Source organism: Cygnus olor, chromosome 1 (assembly GCF_009769625.2).
Source record: "Cygnus olor isolate bCygOlo1 chromosome 1, bCygOlo1.pri.v2, whole genome shotgun sequence".
Taxonomy (NCBI): Eukaryota; Metazoa; Chordata; class Aves; order Anseriformes; family Anatidae; genus Cygnus; species Cygnus olor.
In genome coordinates, this window is record NC_049169.1 from 141,816,666 (window position 1) to 141,842,088 (window position 25,423).

A 25,423-nucleotide genomic window follows, 5' to 3' on the forward strand; every position below is an offset into this window, starting at 1 on the left:
TGTAGCTGTAGCATAAAGTATGCTGAATGAGTGAGCGAGTGAGTGAGGGGAGAGGAAGCAGAGAGGAAGTTCTGGACCGGTCTTTTACCTTCTCTTTTGTAAACGTGCAATGCGAAAATAGGAGCCTGGGAAGTACATTGTGTGAGACTGCTTTATTAGCATATATATCACTTTTACAAAAGAGGACGGGTGAATTGGGGCAGAGACTCAGTCAAATATTTGATTCTACTTAACATTTTAATCTGGTGTGGTTCTGGCAGCATGACTTCCAAAATTGTATGTGACTCGTGCTACTGTTGTATCCTGCTCTAGTAATAGGACTGACCTATTAATTGTTTTAGAATTTATTTAATAAACATATTACCTAGAGAGTACTACAATGAGCACTTGAAAAGAATGAAGCATATTTATCTTTGTAAGGTGTGTCTTTGGGAAAAATCCATCTTCTCTTTCCAACAGTCTGAAGTCTTGACTTTGTTTATGTTGCACTCCGTAATTCCTTGAAGGGGAAAGATAAGTAAACTTATTATTATTATTTTTCCATAGTCAGAAAAGACTCCTTCAAAAGCCTTAACTCTTTATACTGAAACTTACAAAGATACATTGGAGTGTTCTGTAACTTGTAAACCAAAGATATACTTTGTATTGGGACAAAATACTGAAGGTATTTGAGGAGACAGTCAGCAAGCGTAATAATCAGTGGGTTCCGTTTGGGAAGGAGCAAAGGGATAAACACATGGTTGAATCTGAGAATACACATCCTATATCTCCAAATGCTCAGAACCCAACATAGCCAAATATTAATACTGGACATTGCCTAAAGGAGTATGTACATGAACATAGGCAATGCTGAGTTCACTTGCTATACAGCAAAAAGCCTTTCCTAGCTTCTTCCTATGGACCCTGAATGAAATAGAGTAATTGCCTCAGTCCGCAGTAAAGAGAGTGATCTCACCAGGGAAGGAGAAACAAGTCCTACTGATCTTGAAATATCTGGTGCAATCTGAGGGACCTGTGTATCCACATGACCTCTATTGAAATGGGGAGAACTGTAATGAATTAATAAGAAAGTGCTGTCAGACGTCTTTTTGTATTTAGAGTCACTGTGCAAACTGTCATTTAAGGGTTTCATGTCCATACAGGAAGCCTGGAAGAGGGGCTGGACTCTCTGGGACTGTATATGCTGAAAGGCTCTGCCTGCCTTGCCAGTCCAATGGGGAAGTCACAGGCAGCTGTCACTATTCATTTTTTCTCCTACCAAAGCCCCACTAAGGTAGCCAACAAGGCTAAACTGTGAGGGCACAGAAAGAAAGTAACAGCCCTCGTATAATGCCTGCTTGCAGTGCATGTGGAAAGACTACAGGCAGGGGGAACTTGCCTGTTATAGTGAATATTGATCTGTGTTGTATATTGTGCATTGGCTAGCTTGCAGATTATTGATATTACACACTTTTATGAACCATCCAGTAGCAGCATTTGGGAAAAAAAAAAAAAAAAAAAAAAAAAGATCTTTTACCCTTTCTGCTCTTAAATGAAGCAAGCTAAAAAGTCCAATGCATTTTTGACACAAAGCAAGTAAAAGATTTTAAAACTCAGAATGCTTAGATCTCTTACTAGAGGCATTTTTTTTTCCCCGATCTTTTTACAAGAAAATTACCCGGAAACTTTGAACCTAGTGCACCTAAACTGAAAAAGGAAGGGATGATGACACTGAGGTAGAGGAAATTCCTGTAAAGGAAACAACTCAACAGTGTTCAGCTAAAGCTAACCACAATTTGTATCGTGTAGTGTAGGATGTGCAGGTAAGATTTTCAGATAATTTCTTTTTTTAATTAGCTTTTAGCTTCAAATTTAAGTCCTCCCCCTACCTGCTTGACAAATGAGTTGTTTTTATTGTCTTTAAATATGCATTTTAAAGTAAATTGGTTTTAATTACTTTGGCAAAGCAGTGGTTCCTTAGTAAGTAGTTTCATCAGAGTATTTTTTGTTTCATAGGCATGGTGAACCTATTTTTCTTCTCCTGTGTGACTATTTGTAATCTTGCTCTTATAATTAGATTATCTTTGCCTTTTTTTTTGGATGTAAATCCAAAACAACTCACAGAAATTGGAAGCTCCGAGTCTGAAGTAACTTTCATCAGAATATTAGACGTAAGATAGTTGTTTGATGATTTTTAATAAATTTCAGAGATACCGTGAAATTTTGTGCCGCTCTCAGGATTTTGATTTTTTTTTTCTTATATTTTATGTAAATGCGCATCAAATGCTGTCAAATGGAGATTTATCATTTCCTTGTGAGAGTCCTGAAGGAGTTTAAACATAGACAAAATAAGACAGTTCTTGTTCTTCGCTCTTACATTGTTTTACCATGTTAAGACCACATTAGACTCATTTGCATATAAGTTACTTTTCAGTGAAATGACATACTAAATTGCTGAACTAAGGATATGATAATAGGGGCGCACACATGGCAGAAGGCAGAGAGACTCTTTTTAATAAGTTGCCCAGGGAAAGGCTGCTTTCTTTTTCTGGCAGATACTGACCAAGATAAAAGCAAGTCACTGAATATTTTGAGTCACTGAATCACATTGAGTCCACCTGAAGTGCAAATACACATGGATGGTCATTTACTATTTCACGTAACCCTTTCCTTTGGTAATTGTTGTTTGCTTCAGCTGTGAATTTCCTTCTTCTCGTCAAATACTTTTGCAAGACCACACTTCTTAATTTCACGTCTTGTAATGATTTTGCAAGCACTATAAAAATGCGAAGGCTCTGCAGCTCTCTAACAAAAGTGCAGTAAATTAGCCCAAAAATTTTGCAGTGGTGTGTCTTTCCATGGCTAGCAAAATACAACAGAGAATTATACAGATTGCTAACTGAAGCTACTAAATTAATTAGCAATCCCTCCCTTTCCCACTTCTTCCTCCTTCATGATGACCCTTTGAACTTGAAGAGCAGATTGTTAGCATGGCAGTAAACTGGAGACATTATATGTCAGTGGCATTATTAAATGTTTTGTGAATGGCCACTTAATATAATTTTGCTACTTATAGGCTGCTAGTCCCTGAACACAGACAAACAGGTAGTCACAGTCAACAGTCAACAGAGTCAACAGCCCCACAGCTTATCTTGTATCAGGTCAGGCACTCCTCAAATAGTTTCTGGTGGCTCAGAAAGTTGAACTGAGTCACCAAAGAGAACCCAAACTGTCACTGGACAGCGGCTGGACCATTTGTTTGGGGTCAAGGGAGATGGAAGCGGGAGGACAGAACAGCAGATGAGACCTTCCCTGTTTGGTAACAGTGACACACTGCATCAGCTCACTTGCTCTAGGGAATCCAGTCTGAATCGCACACAAGGCCTTTGGGTTCTGATTGTTACCAGCACCAGTATGCCTTTGCCATGTGGGCTGGGGGGGTGACATAACTGAAAGCATTATCTTTTGTTTTATGCAGTGTGAATATGTCCAGATGCAGCACTAATGGGTACCTTGAGAGAGATCTTTGTGATTGTCTTAAATCCAGATTCAAAAGAGCCAGGATCCATTAATCCTTTTGCAGTGGATAAGACAGTCTTTCAAAAGTTTAGAAGGTTTTTCACCCAGTGAAACTCTCTCTCTTTATTCAGACTTACATATTGGCTTGAAGTTTCAGGATGATTATAAAATGTGTATGGGGTGATGACAGTTGGCAGCAGCCAATGTGTAAGAAAATACCAGTATGGGGCAAGACAAGCAAATTAACCTACCCTATATGACCTCTGAGTGTGAAAATAGATCATTCCATTCACTTGTAGGGAATAGAGACATGCTGAACAGAACAGTGATTAAAGTGCTCCTCTCTACAAAGAACAGCTGCCTGAGAAAACGTAGAGTGGGAATTTTCCTCTCCTAGGTTGCCCGCTCAGTGTGCACTGGATAATCTCTTGCTGCCTGCCTGAGTCATGTCTGATTTGCATGAGGTGCCAACAGAGTAGGGACTGGCCCTTGCCTGACCTTTTCCTTTTTGCCCTTGGGCTGACTCAGTGCCTCTCTGGCAGCTGTGCAAATGCAGAGTCACTCTATAGACCAATAAACAAAGAAAAAGTACTTGAGGTCTCATTTGCACAATGTGAACATCAGCAAAGGACATAGCCTTTACTCACTGAGATCCAGAGTCAGGCAGTCCAGACATGTCAGTCACAGACACTGGATATGTTCTTACTAAATACCTAATTTAAGGTTATTGAAGATGAATGCTGGACAGCCTGCCCCATGACATGTGCCATTTGCAGCTATAAGCATGCCTTCTGATTTGGTTTAATCCCAGAGGAAACCACTCTGGGGCTATTGGCCTTAAGTTGCATCAGAACTCCATGGGTCTTGGTGCCACTTACACCTTTCTCGCTGATAGTTATCACTAACTAAAGGCTGATCTCATTATCTGGTATGTTATCACCCACTTTAGGGGACAGGTTCCTCTTGTAACAGCAACAGCTGCTGAAAAAACTGCATTTCCACTCCAGGTGGGCAATTCTGCATTGCTGTCGGTACAACCCAGAAATACAGCTGTAAGCAACTGTAGGCATGGTGTATTTAAAGAGGTTGTTGTGTATTCTTGAATACCATCTATCCTAAACTTGCATGTAATAGCTTGAGCAGGAAGAGTGCTGCAAACCCCATTTTTAAAACACACAATATTTTGGAAATATTGTCTGCTAATGTTTGTAGAGCTACATGAGATACATATTTACCTATCTATCTTATTGGATTGTTATTTGCAACAAATGTCTGTTTTCCTCTTTTACAGAAAGCAAGATGATTCTTAAAGAAAATGTCTCAGAATATCAACCAAAATTGATAAAGAAAATAATGCTCACTTTTTGTTGGATTCTAGCATTGTTTGTCACTGGAGCAGAAGTTAGAGAGATTAATTTGCCAGGTAAGAGTCTGCTTTGGTGGGGTGTTTGTTTTTGGTGTTCGTGGTGCTTGCTGACAACTTAAAAAAGTGGGTGTACATTTTGCCATGCCTTCATGAGTTTTTCCTGCACCTGTTAATGCTGTTTCAGGCAAATATCTGCTTTTTAGCCTTTCTGAAGCCTTTTTAAGTGTTGGTAGTACAGTTCAGTTGACCCTACATAGAGTGCAAAATTCAGTTCCCCAATGAAAACGAAAGGGCAAATATAAAGGAGAATTTCTTATAACCGAATGGAGCAAATGAATTGCTTTCATGACTCCTTGAAGTCTCCAGCAGCTGTTCCAAGCAAGTGGGAGGTGAAAGAGAAATGAAGAGTGAGACTGATATTTCAAAGTCTCCCACCCACACAATCTGTCTGGAAGAGCTCGATCAAATTCGGTTTGCAGAGAGAAACCAAAACTGCAAAGAAACTCTCAGACGGGCAGGCGAGGAACTGAAGAATTCATGTGCTCCCTTCTGCTGAAGTGAAATCATGCCATCCTCCTGCTTTCAAGGGTTACCACATCCTGACTAGCAGGAGGAGTTATGCAGCAAGGTCGGTGAGCCTTTAGAGAATTGAGAATTGGGGGTTAGGATGTGTGACCACAGCTTTCAGAATCCAAAATACCTTTTAGCTTTAGAGACGGTAACTGTAATGTACAAGGAGAAAAATTTGAAAGCAATGATAGGATAATGAAATGTTTGTCAGTCTCATCTTCATTAGGGAGTGAGGCAGGCAGGCTCTGCTTTTTCAGGTTTACGTCAGTCTCTCCTACGTTAATATGAGGGAAACCAGGAGAGCTTTGGCTTTCCTACAGAGTTGAGGTTTAACAGGTTAGCACCCATGTGAAAATCTTTGGTTTGCTAAAAATCTTAAACTATTTTCATATTAGATGTCTGAAAAAGGCATAATAAACATTTGACAGCTTTTGATTAAGTGTTTGAAATCTTTGACCAATTCTGTGTTTAAGAAAATCAAAGTTGGTCATTAGCTGAGCATAAGGTCACATAAAAAATATTTACTATGAAGAAAAGCAAAACTGTATTTTTTCAGTATTTCAGTATCCCTCTCTCTCTTTTTTTTTTTTTTTTTTTTTTTTTAACATGAGTGCTGTGTGTTCTTTTCAGGTGGTACTTATATTTTATTTTCCTGCTTTTCAGGGTGTTTCCGTGCAAAGCCTCAGTTATGGTATCGCACTATTAGTGATACGGAGTTTGTTTTACAATGCGCTTTACCAGGTGAAGAAGCCACCAACATTTATAAAAATTCACCTGTAAAACATGAGGTGAAATGGTTCTGGCATCAGAAAGACAAAGAGCATCTGGAAGCTATCAGGGAAAGCACTAACCTTGCTCTGCAAGGGGATGCACTTTGGTTTAAACCAGTAAGGGACAGCGCTTCTGGAATCTACATCTGTATGATATGGTATGTAATGGGGCAAAAGGCTCATCTTTCTGTGTAAGAATTAATATATTTTGTTTGGCTGGGGTTTTCTTGTTTGTTTGTTTTATGTATTAAAAGATTAATTTTTTTATACATCACTCAGGGAAAAAATTCCATGTCTTAAAATTGTTCTGGAGGTTCAAACAAAAAAGGAGGCAAAATGTTTGGGTTACGACACAAATACGCTGTATCTTCTTGCTGGCAATGGGAATTCCATAGCTTGTCCTGGGACAAAATGCTACAGCCATATAAGAAAGCCAGATGTAAAATGGTACAAGGTAAGAGTCATTCTCTTAAGCATTTGAAAAAGCTCAGTGGAGGTACAGGGTTAGGCCTGGTTGATACTCATGTGCCGTAGGCTCTTGAACGTCTTCTGTGACAGACAACGCAGACTGAGGTGTTCAGCCCAAAAGAAAAACCTTGAATTAATGTCTATCAAGTCTGTAAGGAAGAGTTTTGATGGAATTGGTGACACCTGCAACATTATTCCATGAAACAGAAGTCTAGAAATGCTTTCTTTTCAACTAATTGAAGCAATTGAGAATCAAAATAAGTTATTTACAAAATTGACGTGATTGAAATTTAAACTTTGAAAGTTTTGTTTTGACATCATAAATTATGAAAATGTGAAATATATGAAAGAAAAAGTGGCTTTGTTACAAACAAAAGAATTTCAAGATTAATGTTTCAGATCGTTCTTTCCAGGACTGTTGTTTTTAATGAAATAGTAGTCCACTGAAAAATCATTGACTTAATCTTTTTCAACTAACTTAAAATACTTGCAAGCTAAAATTTATTCCTACTTTGTTTATAAGAACTGTAATATATTATCTAAACTTGTACTATATATGCAAATGAATATGACTGAAAATTCAGTAGTGTATTTTACTATCTTGATTTATTTACAGTATTTATTCTATCAAGTAGAATGTTCATCTAGTCAAAGTTACTCTTCACTTATATTTAAGTTTTAAATGAGGTATGACCTAGAGATTTTGCCTAAACTAAACTGTGAAAAATAGGGATGCTTTTCAAAAAAAAAAAAAAGCATTCTTTCTTTTGAACATAGTGACAGTATTATCAACCTCAAACAATACCAAACCATAATCTTCTTATCAGAAAAGAATGTGAAGCTAGTTTCAAAATCATTTATTTACAAAATAAGACAGTCTGTCAATAAATAAAATATTGATCATTTTCTTGTCTCTTTGGTAACATGAATTTCATTTATATTAGGTTCATGATTTCATATTTCTCTAATGTGCTACAACTGTTAAAGATTTTTATTTTTATTTTTTTTTATTATTTTACAAGCAATGATATCCACATACTATAGGCCATATGTTTTTTTAATGTAACTTTTTAATGTAACTTTTTTAATGTAACTTGTACTCAGACTGCTAATAAATTTTTTTTGAGGTTTCAATGGAAACAGTTTGGCTTAGCCATGCTGTCATGGCAATCCCATCCAAGTGCCTTAAAATAAAATTAATTTAACAGCAGCAACAACAACAAAAGGACATCTAATTCCCTGATATTCTTTTCTTCTCGTTAGGATGGTCATCGAGTAAAACACAGGGAAAACAGAAAAAGCCTAAAGCTAAAGCATAATGAAATCTATTTGAATCCAACCTATGACGAAGATGCTGGCATATATGTATGTGATTACACTCTATTTGACAATACTACAAAATGGACAATGAGAACAGCAGTTACAGTAGAAGTCATTGGTGAGTAATATAGTAACTAAGAATGAAATGCCTCAAATAAAATGTTTCCCCTATTTTCTACTACCCAACTTATGTCTTTTGTTCAGGCTCTTGTTCTGAAAAAAACAAGGTTTTAAATCTCTCAATCTGTGAGTAGAATTCATGAAACCACAACTGGTGCCAATGTTCTCCATGTACTTAGAGTATGTGCAATGTTAGAGAGGTATTTGAACACCGGGAGGGTAGAATGCTAATCCTGTATGGAAAATCTGGCAAAAAGCAGTGTATCTCAATGTGGTGGTTTTACTCGGGTGGGCGGCTGAGCTCCACCACAACCGCTCTCTCACTCCCCCTCCTCAAAGAGGAATGGGGAGAAAATATGATGAAAAGGGCTCAAGGATTGAGATAAGGACAAGGAGATCGCGCAGTCATTACCGTGACGGGCAAAACAGACTCAGCATAGGGAGATAGTAAGATTTATTGCCTATTACTAACAAGCTAGAGAAGCGAGAAACAAAGGAAAGAAACCAAAAGCACCTTCCCCCACATCCACCCTCTTCCACCTCCTCCCCCCTCGAGCGGCCCAGGGGAACAGGGGAATGGGGTTTATGGTCAGTCTATAGCGCATCTTCGCTGCTCCTTCTCAGTCACTCTCGTCCCCTGTGCTGTGGGGTCCCTCCCACGGGATGCAGTCCTTGCCGAACTGATCTGGCATGGGCTGCCCACAGGCAGCAGCTCTTCAAGAACTGCTCCAGATATGGGTCCGTACCACGGGGTCCATCCCTCAGGAGCGAACTGCTCCAACCTGGATTCCCCACGGGCAGCAGCTCCTGCCAGCTCACCTGCTCCTGCATGGGCTCCTCTCCACGGGCTGCAGGTCTGGCCCGGAATCTGCTCGGGCAGGGGTCTTCCACAAGCCGCAGTCTCCGTCGGTGCAGGTCCATCTGCTCCACCGTGGTCTCCTCCACGGGCTGCAGCGTGGAACCCTGCTCCACCGTGGTACTCCATGGGCTGTAGGGGGACAGCCTGCTTCACCATGGTCCTCACCACAGGCCGCAGGGGACTTCTGCTCCGGCACCTGGAGCACCTCTCCCCCTCCTTCTTCACTGACCTTGGTGCCTGCAAGGCTGTTCCTCACTCCTCTCACTCTCCCAGCTGCTGTGTGGCACAGCATTTTTTTCCCTGTCTTAAATATGCTCTCACAGAGGCGCAAAACAACATCACTTATTGGCTCAGCTCTGGTCAGCAGTGGAGCCCTTATCAATCATGGGGCAGCTTCTAGATCCTTCTCACAGAAGCCACCCCTATGGCCCCCACTACCAAAACCTTGCCACGTAAACCCACTACACTCAATCTTAAAGTAGAGGCTTGTGTGAAAGTAGGAGTTAGAGAATTCTCTTCTGCAGTTAGGTGACAGAATTGTTCTTGTGACATGAATGAGAACTTCATTTTTTTTCTCTTGACAATGATGAGGAAGGTGATGTTGGTGTGATCACTGTCATCTTCCATGTGATATTTTAATGTCGGAGGAAACAGGGGACCTGTGAGCAATCGAACAATGAAGCTGTTTGTTGTTGAATGTTGTTTGGGGAAAAGCATCATGCATGCCTGCACGACCTGTTCTTTTAGGCCTTGATTGGATTACAAAACAAAACTGGACAGAGCTTTATGGTCCAGTGATATGGCATGGCCCTGTGTTCTCCTCCAAATCCTGGTGACCTTTTCCATAATGTTTACTGTCCTCTGCTGTCCTTCAGGTGCAGTCTGTACATTGCCTGGCAGAGTGCAGTTGAGCAACATCAGCACTGTGCAAGGGAGCACGTTAGTGACTCAGTATCAGCAAAGAGGGCACCTTTGTTTAGTTTGATAACAGAGATAGCTACAGAAGTTGTGCAGTCAAAAAGCCATGCTTTTCTACAGATGTATGTGATTGAGTGCTGCAAGACACGCTTATTAGACACTTTTGTCACCCCAGTCAATCACAGGTCCCAGGCATGGACTATATCTGCTTTTATTCTGATCTGGCTGAACATGAACAAATGAACTATGTTTCTCAGTTCTTGTTCCTCAGTTTACAGCAGTCAGAAAAACACTTGAAAACTACCGTGTACATATATACTCCACCTGAACTTTGCATACATTTCTCTGCTGCAGCTTAGTTAAAAAAAAATAAAAAATAAGTGTCTCTGTGGCACAATTTCCTGCAGTATGGAACTTTCCTAGATTATCAGAGGTGTGGATTTTAGCCCCTTCAGGCTGTTTTCCCACAGCCTGGGTAATTGCCTAGCATACTGCACAAACTGTGGGTGTCATTGTCTGTGCCCTTTGACAACCTCTGTTTTGAAAATAAACTCATGGTATGAGAAGAAACTCATGGAAGTAACCTTGCTGTGCATTTACAGTGTGAATGAGGGGTTAGTATGCTGCATGTATGCTTACTGGGTGTGGAATGGGGCTTGGCAGGGGACTGGCGTGGGAGTAAGTTCACTCAGGGGTCTTGCAAAGGGGCCACAAATATATGAATCCTAAATAACCTTAAGTGCAGGACAGGTGCTGAGCTCCCCAGCTCAGGTAAGATGGCAGTGTATCAGAGCAACTGAGATAGCAAGTCTTTAAGTAGCTACATAAATTTTGTAGTCAAAACTTTTGTATCTGTGAACTCTCAGACACTTCAGCAACCATAGATCGTCCTCTTGGACTGAGGTGTCTAAAGTTGATCTAGCATTTGAAAAAGAAAAATCCATAAAATATTTTCTCTGGTCATTGGCATTGACAATAATTTTATTAAGAAGAATACTAATAATTAATATTAAGATGAATATTAATAATATTCTTGTTAACTGCAGCAAGAAACACTATCCATCCACCAAATATTTTGTATCCCAGTGGAGTGGTTTTCCTTGAAGCAGAGCTAGGTAAGTTTTGATTCCTTCTCTGAAAGTGAAAGAAAATGTTTAAATGAGGTATTTAGAGATGATGATAGATCTTGATAAAACAGCTTTGTTCTCTTTGTGTGAGAATTTTCTATACATTTTTTGTCTTCATACATATCTTTGTGAATATTAAAGGCAGGACTATATATTATTACAGATCCCAGGCTATTTGAGGGAAGAATATTGCAGTGACCTCCATACATGGTTTTCCTGTGTTAATTTCTTCCAGGAAAGCCCCTTAAACTGGAATGCCCAGTACAGTTTGGGTTTGAAAGAGGTTCTGTAAGGAGTGTAACATGGCAAAGAAACAACAAAGAAAATGTAAATGAGAAACTGAACCAGAAAACAAGGTAAGTAGAAAAACAACAACAACAGCAACAACAAAACACAGTACTGTGATTACACTGTCAGCAACTGTAAAAATTTTACCACAGCAGCTTTAATACATAGTTTTATTGAAGGAAACTCATAAGGCTCTGTCCTTCAACATGTAATTGTGTCTATCCATGAGCATATTTACATCCAGAAATACATCTTCAAAGTCCAATATCTTCAAAACAACATCTTCAAAAGTCAAGAACTCAAATTTTCTGCATAATCTTAACTCTTCTTCTTAAAATTTTACCTCATGGGCAGTTTCAGCATCTGTGCTCTTTCTGTTTAGCAGAATTGTTAACAATTCACACTCTCTCTCTTTGAAAGCTGTCTCCAAGTGGGGAATAAACCAGATCCAATGACATAGTGCTTTAGACCAGTTCTCTGTGACATGGAAAAGATTTTTGTGCTTCAGAAGTTGGGGTGTGTTTATTGAGCTATGTGCATTTATCAAGTCAGCCCAAGGGTGTGCAGAACTGAATTTCTAGACTCTGCAAGGAGTCTTCCCTGACAAGGCTAGACCCCACAGAGAATTGACACATGGGGGAAAGGTTTCCTGTGAAATTACAGTAGAATAGAGTAGAGTAGAGTAGAGTAGAGTAGAGTAGAGTAGAGTAGAGTAGAGTAGAGTAGAGTAGAGTAGAATAGAATAGAATAGAATAGAATAGAATAGAATAGAATAGAATAGAATAGAATAGTTGGAAGTGACCTGCAAAGATCATCAAGTCCAACTGCCTGACCACATCAGGGCTAACCAAAAGTTAGAGCATATTAAAAAGAGCATTCATTGTCCAATTGCCTCTTGAACACTGGCAGGCATGGGGCATCAACCACCTCTCCAGGAAGCCTGTTCCAGTGTTTGACCACCCTCACAGGAAAGACATCTTTCCTAATGCCCAGCCTGACCCACCCCTGGCACGGCTCTGTGCCATTCCTGTGTGTCCTGTCACTGGTGCCCAGGGAGCAGAGACCGGAACCTCCCTCTGCGCTTCCGCTCCTCAGGACGCTTCAGAGAGCACTGAGGTCTCCTCTCAGCCTCCTTTCTCCAGGCTGGACAGACCAGGTGTCCTCAGCCTCCTCACAGCACATGCCTTCCAGCCCTTCTACCCGCTTTGCTGCCCTCCACTTCCAAGTACCTCAGTGTCCTTTTTATATTGTGGAGCCCAGAACTGCACACAACGCTCAAGGTGAGGCTGCACCAACACTAAATCCAGTAGGAGAACCACCTCTTTTGACCAGCTGGCTGTGCTGTGTTTAATGCACCCCAAAATGGGGTTTGTCCTCTTGGATGCCAGGGCACGCTGCTGGCTCATGTTGAGCTTGCTGTCAGTTGGGACAACCCAACCTCCCTTTCTTTCCTGTGCTTCTTTGTCTCGTTCACTTATGTGGTGTCCAACTTGGGGAAGGAACGTACTAGAGGCAATAAGGCAAGCATGTCTTTTACTACACCGCCCCGAGTCATCTTTCCGTGCACTGGGGGAAGCAAAAGCCTTGCTGTCACTGCTAAAATCATGTTCTTAATAGGAGTCGCATGGGAAAAACATAGTAAATGGTAGTATCACACACATGCACACAGAGCCACTCATGAGATAGTTGCAATCTCAGAATACAGGAGATAACTTCTGGATTTTCCTAACCTTTGAATGCCTCACATTGAAATATATCTCACCAAGTTTTTAGTTTTGTGCATACAATTTCTGTTTATTTTTTTTTCCAAACCACAAATAAATAAAACAATCCCAACAGATCTTCAGCACAGGTTGAATCCTCAGGTTCATATCTATACTCATGTGAGCCTCTTGGGCGCAGCAGGGCCACGGTAGATTGCCATTTTGGCATACTGGCCAGCACTGGCATGACATGTGGCACCTTCCAGATGACCAAGAGACACCTGTACTGTGGCTTCCAAAGAGAAACACTGAGATTCAGAAACCCTAAATATTCTCAAGAGGTTGCAAACACAGATCTGTTCCCTGCCACCCTCAAAGGGATTCCTTTGTTCCCTTTTCATTTTCTATACTTCAGTCCCTTATTTTTGTCTTATTCAGTTTGCCTGTCCTGTCCTTGGGCTTTTTATACCTGTGAAAAAGATTGCGCTTCTCTCTCTCTCTCTCTGTTATTTATTTATTTATTTATTTATTTATTTTTATTTATTTTCCCAGCTAGTTGTCTCTTTTTTTGAGCTTCATTTCTCTGTATTTCCCCTGGGGGAATATTTAAAATGTTAGAGAAATTCGAATAATCTTCTAGAAGTCAAAAACATCTACATATTTAACATTAAACAAGTACTTAAATATTTTGCTGAGTTGATGAAGTAAGAATAAACCTTTCAGTCTGCAGACCTTTGATTTTAGTGTGATCTTATGATGAAAAAACAAATGGAAGTTCTAAATCAGAATATTGCATCTCTGTTAAAACTTAAAGCTGAATGTGAAGAAGTTGCTAAGCTCCTCTTTCAATGTCTTGGGGATTTTGTGAATAAATAGCGAAGGTGTCATGCAAATATATGTTTTTTCTCTTTAGTGTTTATCCAAAAGGTTTAAAGGGACACATACTTCTTCATGTTGCCAAACTGGAGGAAGTTTCTGAGATGGACTTCAGAAGCAACTTCACGTGCTTTGCTCAAAATTCTGTGGGGAATGCTACTGCTGTGATCCAACTGAAAAGAAAACGGAGAGGTAAAACCAGATGGAGGACTATTTGCCCTTATAGATATATTTTGATTTACTCACTGCTACAGATTTCTTCTCCATTGACATGGTCAATGACTTTTTAGCTAGCTACAGCAGTTTCTTGAAACTGGATAGAAAAAGTTTGATTTGTCAGAAACACTGATTCTGATGATTGCTCAAAAGGATGGGGATATATGGGGACTTCCTGCAGCTAGGTGGAAGCTGAAGAGTAAGTGGGAGGGGGAAGAGGAGAGCAGCATCTCTGAGTAGTAATAAGCAATCTACTAAACTGAGGCAGAGTGGCTGCTGAAAGCAATAGTATTCTTTGATTTTCATAGGACGTTTCTGTTTGTTCCCTCAGTCTTTAGCATGTGTGTTTCTGAGAAGTTACCATAACTGATATGAATGTGTCAGCCTTTCAAGCAAAGGCCAAAACCAGAATGACTATGGAAATTAAACTGCTCTCTGATTTGAACCATAGTTCACAGTGGAGATTCATCACTGGGGTGGCACAGGAAGTCTCCAGCGGGGCACTGTGTGCAGCTATTTGCGTCTTTTCCATCTCAAGAAATGACTACTTTCATCTCTATTGAGTGTACCACAGACTATTTTCTCTGTGCCTTTCATCACAGATGGGCATTTCACACCATCAAGGAGGTGCAATTTAAGCATGGTCCCCAGTGGTGGACTGAAACACTATGCTGAGATTTGCAGCTCAATGAATTCCTGACTTTGCTAAGGGTTGACAGAGGGGCAAGAGTGATGATTGTGAGCAGGGTTATCCCCATTTGTGAACTGATGTTTTCATCTAAGTGTCAACATTATTTTGAAAAGAATGAATTATGACAGACCATTTTCTTTCTACAGTGTTTCTCTTATACATACTATGCGGTGCCATTTCTATTCTCTTTGCATTCCTTTCGTGCACTGCTTTTATTTACCAGCACTGGATTGAAATAGTGCTGATGTACCGAAGCTATCTGGTCCACAACGAAACTACAGGAGGTAAGAAACATGGTGTAATATTACTTTTCTCTGGTTTTACTATTGTCTTTTGCTATGTGGGTTAATCCAGTGTGAATTAATTCAATTCTCTTAATAACCCTGTTCTCTTTGAGCTGATGCAAGTGTTGTTAAAGCTAGAAAGATGCTCAGTGGATTCAGATTTAAAAAATAATAATAATAAAAAAGCCAAGCAATATGAAGGAAATATCTAAATAGCAACTGAAATACCACAGTTAGATTTTTACAAGATTTATCCATAGATGATCAGAGTAAGAAGTTGCATTTTACCAGTTCCTCTTCAGGGAATAACAGAGCATAACCAGACTTCTAACGTGCAACTGAACCTGTGGACAAGAATCAAATGTCCTCACAGAACTAAGTGAAGGACTCCAAGGTCTAATGTATTTTTCAGTTTAAGCCAAATAATTTCTCAGAAGAGAAAACAGAGAAGAAAAATACTGTGACTCAGTACTGGGTCCAGTCCTGTTTAATATCTTAATTTATGATCTGGATGTTGGAGTAGAGTGCATCTTCAGTAAATCTGCAGATAACACATAACTGAGGGGAGTGGCAGGTTCATCAGAGGGCCGTGCTGGCATCCAGAGGGACTTTGGCAGGCTCGAGTCCTGCACCTGGGGAGGAACAGCCCCAGGCACCAGTAAAGGCTGGGGGCCACCCAGCTGGAAAGCAGCTCTGCAGAAAAGAACCTGGAGGTCCTGGTGGACACACACTTGAACATTAGTCAGCAGTATGCTTTAGATGCTAAGAAGTATTGCTAGTAGGTGAAGAGAGGTGATCCTTCTGCTCCACTTAGCATTGGTGAGGCTGCACCTGGAGCTTTGTGTCCAGTTCTGGACCCCCCCGTACAAGAGAGTCATGGACATACTGGAAAAGGTCCAACATAGGGCCACTAAGATGATCAAAGGAGTGGAATATCCTATGGGAAGACTCATAGGTGGGACTGTTCAGCCTGGAGAAGAGGAGTCTCTTATCAACGTGCATCTGAGCAGAGGATGCAGAGAAGACAGAGCCAGGCCCTTTTCAGAGCTGCCCAGTGCCAGAGCCAGAGGCCCTGGGCACAAACTGGTCCACAGGAGGCTCCCTCTGAGCACCAGGAGCACTTCTGTGCTGTGCGGGTGACGGAGCCTGGCACAGGCTGCCCAGAGAGGCTGTGGGGTCTCCTCCTTGGGTGCCTTCAAAAGCTGCCTGGAGATGGGCCTGGGCAGCCTGTGCTGGTTGGCCCTGTTGGAGCAGGGCTTGGGCCTGGTGGCCTCCAGGGGGCTTTGACAGCCTCAGCCACTCTGTGGTGCTGTGTTTCCGTGAAATAAGATGATGGCAGGACACAGAAGTGCACTTTGGGGCAGTATTTCCTTTCCAAAAGTTATGTTGACCATCCTAATATTTGCATCAGTGATTAACTTTTTCACATTTCAAATCTCTGTAGCAGCATTGCCACATCATCTCATCTAAAACAGGGTTCCAACACAGTAGGCAGTGTAAAAATGTATCTGAAATCACAGTGCCTACTTCAAAAAATTTATCATTTGGTTTTCTTGCATGGGTTTAAATAAATCTGATAGTATGTGCCCAAGGAAATTTTTCTAAAAATCCTTGGGTCTTGATGCAACTTGAGATATGTAATGTGTCTGAGTCTGCTTTTACATTTCCATATGTGTATGTCAATTATGTGTGAGGTTGAAATAGCAAATCTATTTATCTATAAATACATACACAGTGAAACAATTGGAAAGTATTTTTGTAAGCCCTATGACATCTAGCAAAAGCTATTTGGGAAATCACTCAAATTTCCCCTCTGTTTGGCAGAAAATTGATTTAAGAGCCTCTGGAAAGTCCCCTTAGACTTTGCAACATATATCAGTAGGACAGAGACAGACCTGATGAGATTTGTGCATTGAGATTTAAGACACCTTTGGGTCTCTTGTACCCTCTGTCCTGCTCCCTGACTCTTATATACCACGTGTGCACAGTGCCATTTGCAGCACGGGGGCATGAAATGTGTAGACTAGCTCTGCCTATCCAGATAGTTTTATGCCTGAAGATGACTCACCACAAAAGGTGTTCCCAGCTGCAAGAATACGTGTTTCTCACTTCATGTGAGTACATATCAAGTCACTTGAGATCTGAAATGGCTTGCTCAAAGAGCAAGCAGAACTTATGACTTTATTTTGCTGTTTTTTTCCTTTCCATTGTTCCTTCTCTCCTATCCCTCTTAGCACAGAACCAGAGAATTGCAGAATCACACAGGTTGGAAGGGACCCTGGAGGTCATCTCATCCAAGACTCTGCTCAAAGCAGAGCAAGCCTAGGCTGGGTTGCTCAGGACCTTGTTCAGACGAGTTTTGTGTACCTCCAAGGACAGAGAATTCACAAAATGGACAACATCCTCCAATATTTGACCACTCTCACAGTGAAAATTTTTTTCACTACCATCTATTGAGAATTTCCCTTGTAGCAGCTTGTGGATGTTGCCTTTTCTCTTACCACCGTGTACCTCAGAGATATCTATCACCAACTCCTCTGTACCCTCGCACTAGGTGACTGAAGAGAGTAGTGAGGTCATACTTTATCTCATGCCTCTCTAACCATTGGGCCTTCTCCTTAGCTAATTAAGATATACTTCTTTAAAATCTCGCCTTCTCCCACAAGGACAAAGAAAACTGTGGTGTTAACGTGTAGACAACGGATGCAGTTGCTGTGCTTAACTGAGGTGTTTTTCATTTTCAGCTTTTTGGGCATCTTAAATGTTTGTCTCAAAAGTTTCTCAAGGTGTAATGGTTCTCCTGTACAATTCTGGAAAAAAAAATCAGTGGTGTTTACTATGGATGTGTTTTTAATTTGCTGTTGTAATAGTGATGTTAAAAAGGAGAAAAAAAAAAAAAAAGTGATGCATCTAGTCAATGGTCATTGTCTACTAAGACTGCAGTGACCTCTGTGGGTGAAATAAGGAATAACTGGCTTGTAGTGCAAAGGATTTTATGTCATTTAAAAAACATTTTCAAAGCAGCTTCAAATCAGGATGTAGCTGGACATTTTGGCTACACCAGCCTAATGTCCCACTGTTCTGCCACCAACCCCCACCCCAGTCCATGTATACCTGCTGTTGGTGATTTGTTCTTGTGGGCCTACGTTGGCTCAGCTTGGCAGTAAAACAACCCAGCACAAGATAATTAGCTAGCGAGCTACTTTTGTGGTAATAGCTTCCTCTGATACCGCAAGGGTTTCAACACTCATACAAGGAAGTGGCAGAAGTGTATGGCAAGGAGCAGGGGGGAGGAGCAGAGATATAACATTTATTGTCTAATCATATCCTTGGCCTCCAAAACGGATTTGTACACCTACGCTTTCTTTTGATGACATGCTTTCTGCTACCTGCTGGTTATGAATGTAACCTGCTGGTTATGAATTGTTTGACTCCAACTCATGCATGTCATTAGTTTTCCATTCGTATTGAGACCCTTTTCCATTTGTGTTTGAGCCCCTTTTCTTCCCGGGTAGAGGGTCTCTTCTGATCCTGTGGGAACCTGATGGGGATAGCTCAGATTTGTGATCCTAATCTAACATCTAGGGACAGAAATCAGGATGTCAGGAATGAGGCATGGGGTGATATTCAGTACCATTTCTTATGTGTATGTGCCAGAGTTAGGTGTCTCAGTTCCCATTCAGTGTAGATGTAGTCAGTGCAGTGAAATCTAGAGAGCTTTTCAGCTCACCCTGCAGAAAGACCCTGGAGTAGGACCCTCTGCTAAACAGCTGAATTGCCGTCTGGTTTCTGTCGTCTTTATTGACATATGATATGACTCAGGTGTTTAAACATAGGTGTCCAATGTCATTTGGATTGCCTGAGGTTATCCTGCTGTTCCAAAATATTTGGGTCTCCAATAGTTCCTGTGTAAAATTTGGCAGTCTCAAAAGGGCATCTTAGGGCATCTCAAATGGCATTAGGAACATACATATGGGGAACTATAATGAGACCAGTGTGCCTTTTGCTTTCATAAGCAATTTCTTACATTTTCTTTCCTGTTCCCTAAAGTGTAGTTTAAATTTTGTTTAGCAAATAGATAACGTTTCTTTTATCTTGTGGTTAGGAATGGGTGTAATTCGGGACACTGGTACCAGGGTATTTCGGAGCTGAGAGAAGTTGTTTATATATTTGTAATCTCTACCCTGAAAAAAAAATTATTTTAATGAAACTGTAATGAAGTTCAGGAATTGGTCAGTATTCAATGTCTGACATTTGGATCAGATTTAAGCACTGCTACTTGTACCCGTCTCTCTGACTAGAAACATAAGTGTATGAAAACTGTGTATCTTTCACAAACAGTTGATATTCAAGAATATCAACTCCTTCCCCCTTTTTAAAACAAAATTCACCATATTTAAAGTAGGTTGTACATTGATGACTGTCTTTGGAATTAGCATTTGGGTGAATGAGAGAAAAGACTGGGAATCATTCCCTACAACAACGAATTTGCCTGGAAGTGGACAGACCTTCCACTGGTGAGAGCTGGTACTTATTATTGAAAATACAAAAATGTGCCTGATTTAAACTTCTTTCCAATAGTCATCTGTAGTATCCTCATTCACTTTGGTACTGTATGTCTTCAGAGAAGAGATTGGGGAGGAAGGCTTGGCTCTGTGTGACTGAATGTCTGTACTTCATGAACAGCTGATAATTTTCAGATTGTGTTGGGTCTGCTTAAATAGAAGGTAAATGTATAAAATATAAATCAAAACTTTGTATTAAGAAACTGAATGCTTTAGACACTTATTAATGTATATATTGCTACTTGTTTATTTATTTTAGACGGCAAAGAATTTGATGCATTTGTGTCCTATGCAAAATCAGACTCTTCTGAAAGTGACTCTGCTTTTATTAGTGAGGAAAAATTTGCCCTGGAGCTTCTTCCAGATGTGCTTGAAAACAAATATGGGTACAAGTTATGTATTCTTGAAAGAGATATTCTTCCAGGAGGAGGTAAGTTTCCAGTGGATGATAGAAAATCTTCTGCTTCTTATAAAATTGTTTTTCACTTTCCAAAAAAAACTTATGTGTTAGTTCAACAAATGATATATTTTGGCTCTGGAGTTTCTGATTAAATCATATCACATTTGATTTTTGTATCTGGTCCCTGCACCTGAGAAACATGTATATTTGAGTGTGGTTGTTGGGGTGATACTAAGACGAGACAAAGCTTCTTCTCCAATAATTTCTTTGCAGGCAGACTCCATTCCATGAAAAGAAGGCCCTGAATTTTTCAGTAGTTACTTTCTGACCAACCTTAGACAGTGCTCCACCAGCAGTAATTAGAAAGCCCTCAGTACCTGTCCCTGGGAGAGATGAAGACAAATCTAAGCATCCTTTGAGACCTTGCTTGAATGTGTTGTGGTCTCAGCTATGCCTTTCACCTTTTGAGCATGAACTTGTGTTCTCCACACTGAGTAAAAATGGCAGTGGTACCTTTTGATGGCAAACACAGTTATAAGTGTTATGTGATTGCTCTACATCCCTATTTCTGTTTTTCTGTATTTATGGTTATTAGCTGTTGTTAAAGGAACTGATTTTCATAAGAAGTCCAATATACAATGCAGTAACTATTGTAATTTCTTCTCCAGCATACACAGATGAAGTTGTTACAGCCATTAGACAAAGCAGAAGAATAATTATTATTTTGAGCCCTGCCTATGTCAGCGGACCAAGCATCTTTGAACTGCAGGCAGCAGTGAACTGTGCATTGGAAGACAAAAAGATCAAACTGGTTTTAATAAAGTTCCAGGCTTTCCAAGAGCCGGAGACTTTGCCTCCAGTAGTTAAGAAGGCCCTTAGGATTTTACCAGCCATTACCTGGAAGCCCTCTGCATCTGCTGTTCCAAACAAGAAGTTCTGGAAATATGTGTGTTACCACATGCCTGTAAATACTGCTAAGGTGCTGGGAGAATGCAGCCTAAAGGGCTTTTTTCAAAGCTTATTCAGCCTGGTACATCGATAACAGAAATTTCACAGAGGGATCACTGCAGTCTCAGGAGTGATGACATGATTGTTAAAGACCTTTTTATACATCAGTTGACTATTGTGGACCATCACTTCAACCAGTAATAGCTCACTCCAAAACAGTGAGAAGGACTACAGAGTGAATGTGCTACAGCACACAGTAAAACTACATGGCACTGCACACAACCATAAATGTGAACTATTTTTAGTAATTTATTATTATTATATTTATTATATTCTTTTACTATTATGCTGAGACATGAGAATGTTTTGCTCTTTGCACTGTATTTCTGCTGAAACATTTTAATATATATATATTTTTTTTTCTAGAAAAAAAGATTAAAAAAGGGAACTCCAGAGAAATCTTGTAGTTTGCTGTTCTTGTGCAGTCCTGTGGAACAAATCCAAACTCTATAAAGGAGTTACCTCGTCCTGTAAGAGTACCAGGGATGAAAGCTCTGGGAGGTTGCCACAACTGGGTATGCTGAAGCAGTTGAGAGAAGAAGGAATGTTGTGTAAGGAATGGTCCCAGGCACCTTCACCCTTCCTGCAATGGGAGAAAGTGTTTATACAAGCCATGAAATATTTCACTCTCAGAAATGTCTGCACTGTGTGGCAGTGGTCACTCACGGGTCCCACTGAACCTGTTGGTACTATGGGTGCATCACGGTTGTAAATCACATGGTTGTCAGCTAGTAGGCTTTCAGGGACTCTGAAGTAATTACCTCTCCCTTACAGTTGTCTGGCTGCTAGCTCACCAGGGTTCATATCACTTACCTGCAAAACAGCTTGCAGTCTGTGTGTATGGCTCTAAGTAAGTGAAATGCAGTTAAGAAAATCTGAGCAGGATCAGGATTTAAAAAAAAAAAAAAAAAAAAAAAAAAAAGAATGACTGCTTTGCAAGCAGGCCTGATTCTCCTACCTAATTTTGTGTTGGGTTCAAAGCTTTCAGTGGGAGGACAGGAGGACTGTTTGTGGTACTTTGGGGCAGAAGCGGAAGATAGTGCCACTCATAGAGATAAAGCATCAACCAGTATCACTGGCTGCACTGGAAAAAATTCTTACATTGCAGTTGTATCTGCGTTGGGGTTTTAGTTCAGATCATGATAAGCTTTTGAAGCAAATTTCCCAGTTGCCACCACTTGTTGCCTTTTGCTTTTTTGCTTTGCACTTGAGAGCATCGCAGAGTGCACAAACTGGATCCCTTTCCACAAAAAAATCAAGTGGAGTTGTCCACCCATGAGGGAACCTTCGGTCTGTGGAACCAGCTGAGATCTAGTTTAAAGAAATCCCCTCCCAAACACGAGGTACGGATGCAGAGTCCTCAGCACTGGTTGCTTTAGGGTTCATCTCTGCTCTCACTAGGTTGCAGTGCATGTTAATGTAGAGGTAACCCGACAGCCTGGGAGATTCATCATTGTTTTCCAACACAATCAGATCAGTGGGTGTAAAAGGAGTAATTGGCAGTACATGAAATTTTCTCACTTCTAATGTAAGCAATGCAGGCTTTAGCAGCTTTTACTCGGCACTACTGTGCTTGAGTGTTTTGTTAGTCTAACACTAAACATGATAGCTTTTCTGGAGGAGGTACTGACCTTTTAAAAATGTTCCATAATGATGAGCGTCTTGCTGGAGGAGGATAATGTGGTTGTCCAGTATATGCCTTGCTAGCATGGTTAAAACAAACGTTAAACACAAAAGTACTCAGCATCCAGTTTTAGGCCTGTGATCTGACTCACATCTTCCACTTTTTTTTTTTTTTTTTAAGAACAAAATTTGTTATGTGTTAACTTAAATAAGTGCATTTAAGAGAGAGAAAAAATTTCTAAATGAGAACGTAATTTGCTTAGTCCTCCACCAGATGTCCCTACTGTAAACCGTGTGGAGTACATTTATTTGCACACCAAATGGTTTTGTTACAAGGTGAGACAGGAGCAGTGAGCAGTGCCAAGTGTGGTACCTGAGGTGCCAGCTGCTCTGGGGAGGCAGACGGGGAGTGAAGGCAGGAGAGGAAGGTATGGAGCCTCTCCTACCTATCTGATACTATTTACTTGTGCTGTGCTTACTGCCTGAAAGATGCACACTGATGCACTTTTTTTTTTTTTTTTTTTTTTTTAATTGGGGAAAAAAAAGTCAGAATAGCTGGAAAAATTATGTAGCTAGGAAGGACTTTAACACAGTGATGCTGTATCTAGGGTTTATCTAGGTCTCAGGAACCTGCAGAACTGGTATCTTCATATAAACTCCACGTCCATCTGTAACACAAGGAACAGCGCAGGCACATCAGGGTTTTTTAAATGACCTCTAATAGGAAAATGAAGCAGTCCTGAGGAAGAAGTGTCTGTGTCTTTAGAAGTGTGAATCGACAGGCGTGAGTGCTGCATTCCTTCACGCACCCACCATACACTACAACTGTAATAAAAGACGGTCACAGCCCTAGACATGGGCTGTCCTGCACTCACACATGCGAAGCTTTTGAATTGGCTGCTGTTGCTGCTGTTGACTTTGCTATGCCCTCCTGCTGCTGCTTATTTGGATGAGCCCAAGCCGAGCAGTAGTTTGTTGCCTCCCTATGAACCTGACCATGAGGATGCTGTTGGTTCTTTACAAGAAAAGAGGTTACAAGTTTTCACACTGGACTATAACTATGTGCAAATTCCCTATGAAGTTACTCTTTGGATACTTCTTGCTTCTTTTGCAAAAATAGGTAAGTAAAAATGGTATCTTGGGTTCTTTGTTGGCAAAAGTTTTAAAACACACCATGTAACCAAGTACCCTGCATGCATTTTTGTGCCTGGGATTGTGTTTATCCATCCTGGAAAGAAAAGATTGTGATCGAACAATGACAAAATTTCACCTTCTGAATGCTTCCAACTTATTTAAGTAAATATATGACCTCTCACCTTCATATCTCTTGGGTTGTCTACATTAACTAGTAGCAATAGATGTCCTCTACACAGTGCTGTCTATTCTTTGTTCCGTTTGTTAAATATCATAAGATATCAGACTGTACAATCCGACACAGCTGTAGAAATAAATAAACAGATGACTGAAACTTCAGACGTACTTACTTTGGGGGAGAGGAAAGTGGGAAGAACTCTTCTGTCATGTGAATAATAGGAAACATTTCCCTATGAGTTTTTGTTTTAAATTGTTGTTGTTTAAAATTGATCAGAAAGTAATATCAGAGGAAAGAGTCAGTCTGAGCGGTGTAGGTCATTGGAGAAGTAGCATAAAAGCCTTTTGAAGATATACCAATACATCTAGCTTCTATGGGGGCTCTGTGTAGGTATTTGAATGAAGAGAGACAACTCATGGAGACGCAGAGATTGCAATTAATACAGCAAAAATGGCTCGCCATGTGTCTTATGCATCTATATGGCCGGGCTTAACTTGGATTTGATCTTTCAGAACTAATGCAGCAATACGAAATAAATGAAGAAGTTGTCAATAATGTGAAGAGCTGCATACAAGTGATTTCCCTGCCCCTTTGAAGTTCAATGGGATTTTCAAACATTGCTGTAGAATAGGCTGGTAAGTGGTACTGATGATTTTCTGGAAGTGGCCTGAAGATGTACAGTTTTCATGTCATAGTCAAACAATTGTTAAATATCATCGCCACTGACCATGATTCACAAGTTTCACAGTAGATGACGGTCTGAGTCCAAATCCTACACACAGATATATTGACTGCTAAAGTAATAATATATATATATATTTTTTTTTTTTTTACAAATCAGGTTTGTTGTTATTGCATGAGCAGACTGTGTTAGCGGTGAGCATTACTAATTTCTTTATTCATCACCTGCAAAAGCACAGGAATTGCTATAAGGCACATCTACTCTATATTCTTGTTCCGAGCATGAAATAAGGTAACTTTAGAATTTTGTGACACCTCCCAGACAGACCTCTTCCTTTGCTGGGAATTTTCCAACAAACTTTTTTTGTTGTTGTTGAAAATTGTGGAGCTGTTGACTTCAAATTTACTTGGGAGAAAGAATTAGTTTGAATAATCTGGCTGCCAACGGAAGATTTTCAAATTGTTATTTTTTTTCCAATGTCACCCTCAAGTTTAATCTCCTTTTTGGATTTCAGAATTTCAAGGTAGGAAACATTTCTGACATAATGAATGGAGAAATAATCCCCTTATTCTGTAAAACTGACAGAAGACTTGAACATATTTTTTTTTTTTTAAATTAAAATAGAAGATGAGTAGTGTTATGATTATAGTATACTTTTTGGTAAAAAACACAGTCTCCCAAATAAATAATTTTAAAATTCAAAAGAATGTTTTTCTTTTCCTTTACTTTTGAGCATGGATAAGTCTAACATCACAGAAA

The 25,423-nt window shown here is 40.2% G+C and overlaps 2 protein-coding genes across 2 annotated transcripts in view; both read left to right on the plus strand.

The window, feature by feature from the left end:
- Positions 1 to 1,646: 1,646 nt before the first annotated feature.
- On the plus strand, positions 1,647 to 23,404 carry LOC121059481 (interleukin 18 receptor accessory protein). The gene is given in 12 exon segments (XM_040536356.1): positions 1,647 to 1,802; positions 4,790 to 4,921; positions 6,098 to 6,362; positions 6,484 to 6,658; positions 7,936 to 8,110; positions 10,936 to 11,004; positions 11,252 to 11,372; positions 13,921 to 14,075; positions 14,937 to 15,074; positions 19,899 to 20,069; positions 20,708 to 21,042; positions 21,044 to 23,404. Coding segments are annotated over 11 exon segments (1,806 nt in total). The 5' UTR covers positions 1,647 to 1,802; positions 4,790 to 4,797; the 3' UTR covers positions 21,122 to 23,404.
- SLC9A4 (solute carrier family 9 member A4) overlaps positions 23,404 to 25,423 on the plus strand; it is a 34,151-nt gene continuing 32,131 nt past the window's right edge. Inside the window, exon 1 of the mRNA XM_040536438.1 lies at positions 23,404 to 23,790. Coding sequence (XP_040392372.1) covers positions 23,526 to 23,790 — 265 coding nt within the window. The 5' untranslated portion in view covers positions 23,404 to 23,525. The remainder of the gene's footprint in view (positions 23,791 to 25,423) is intronic.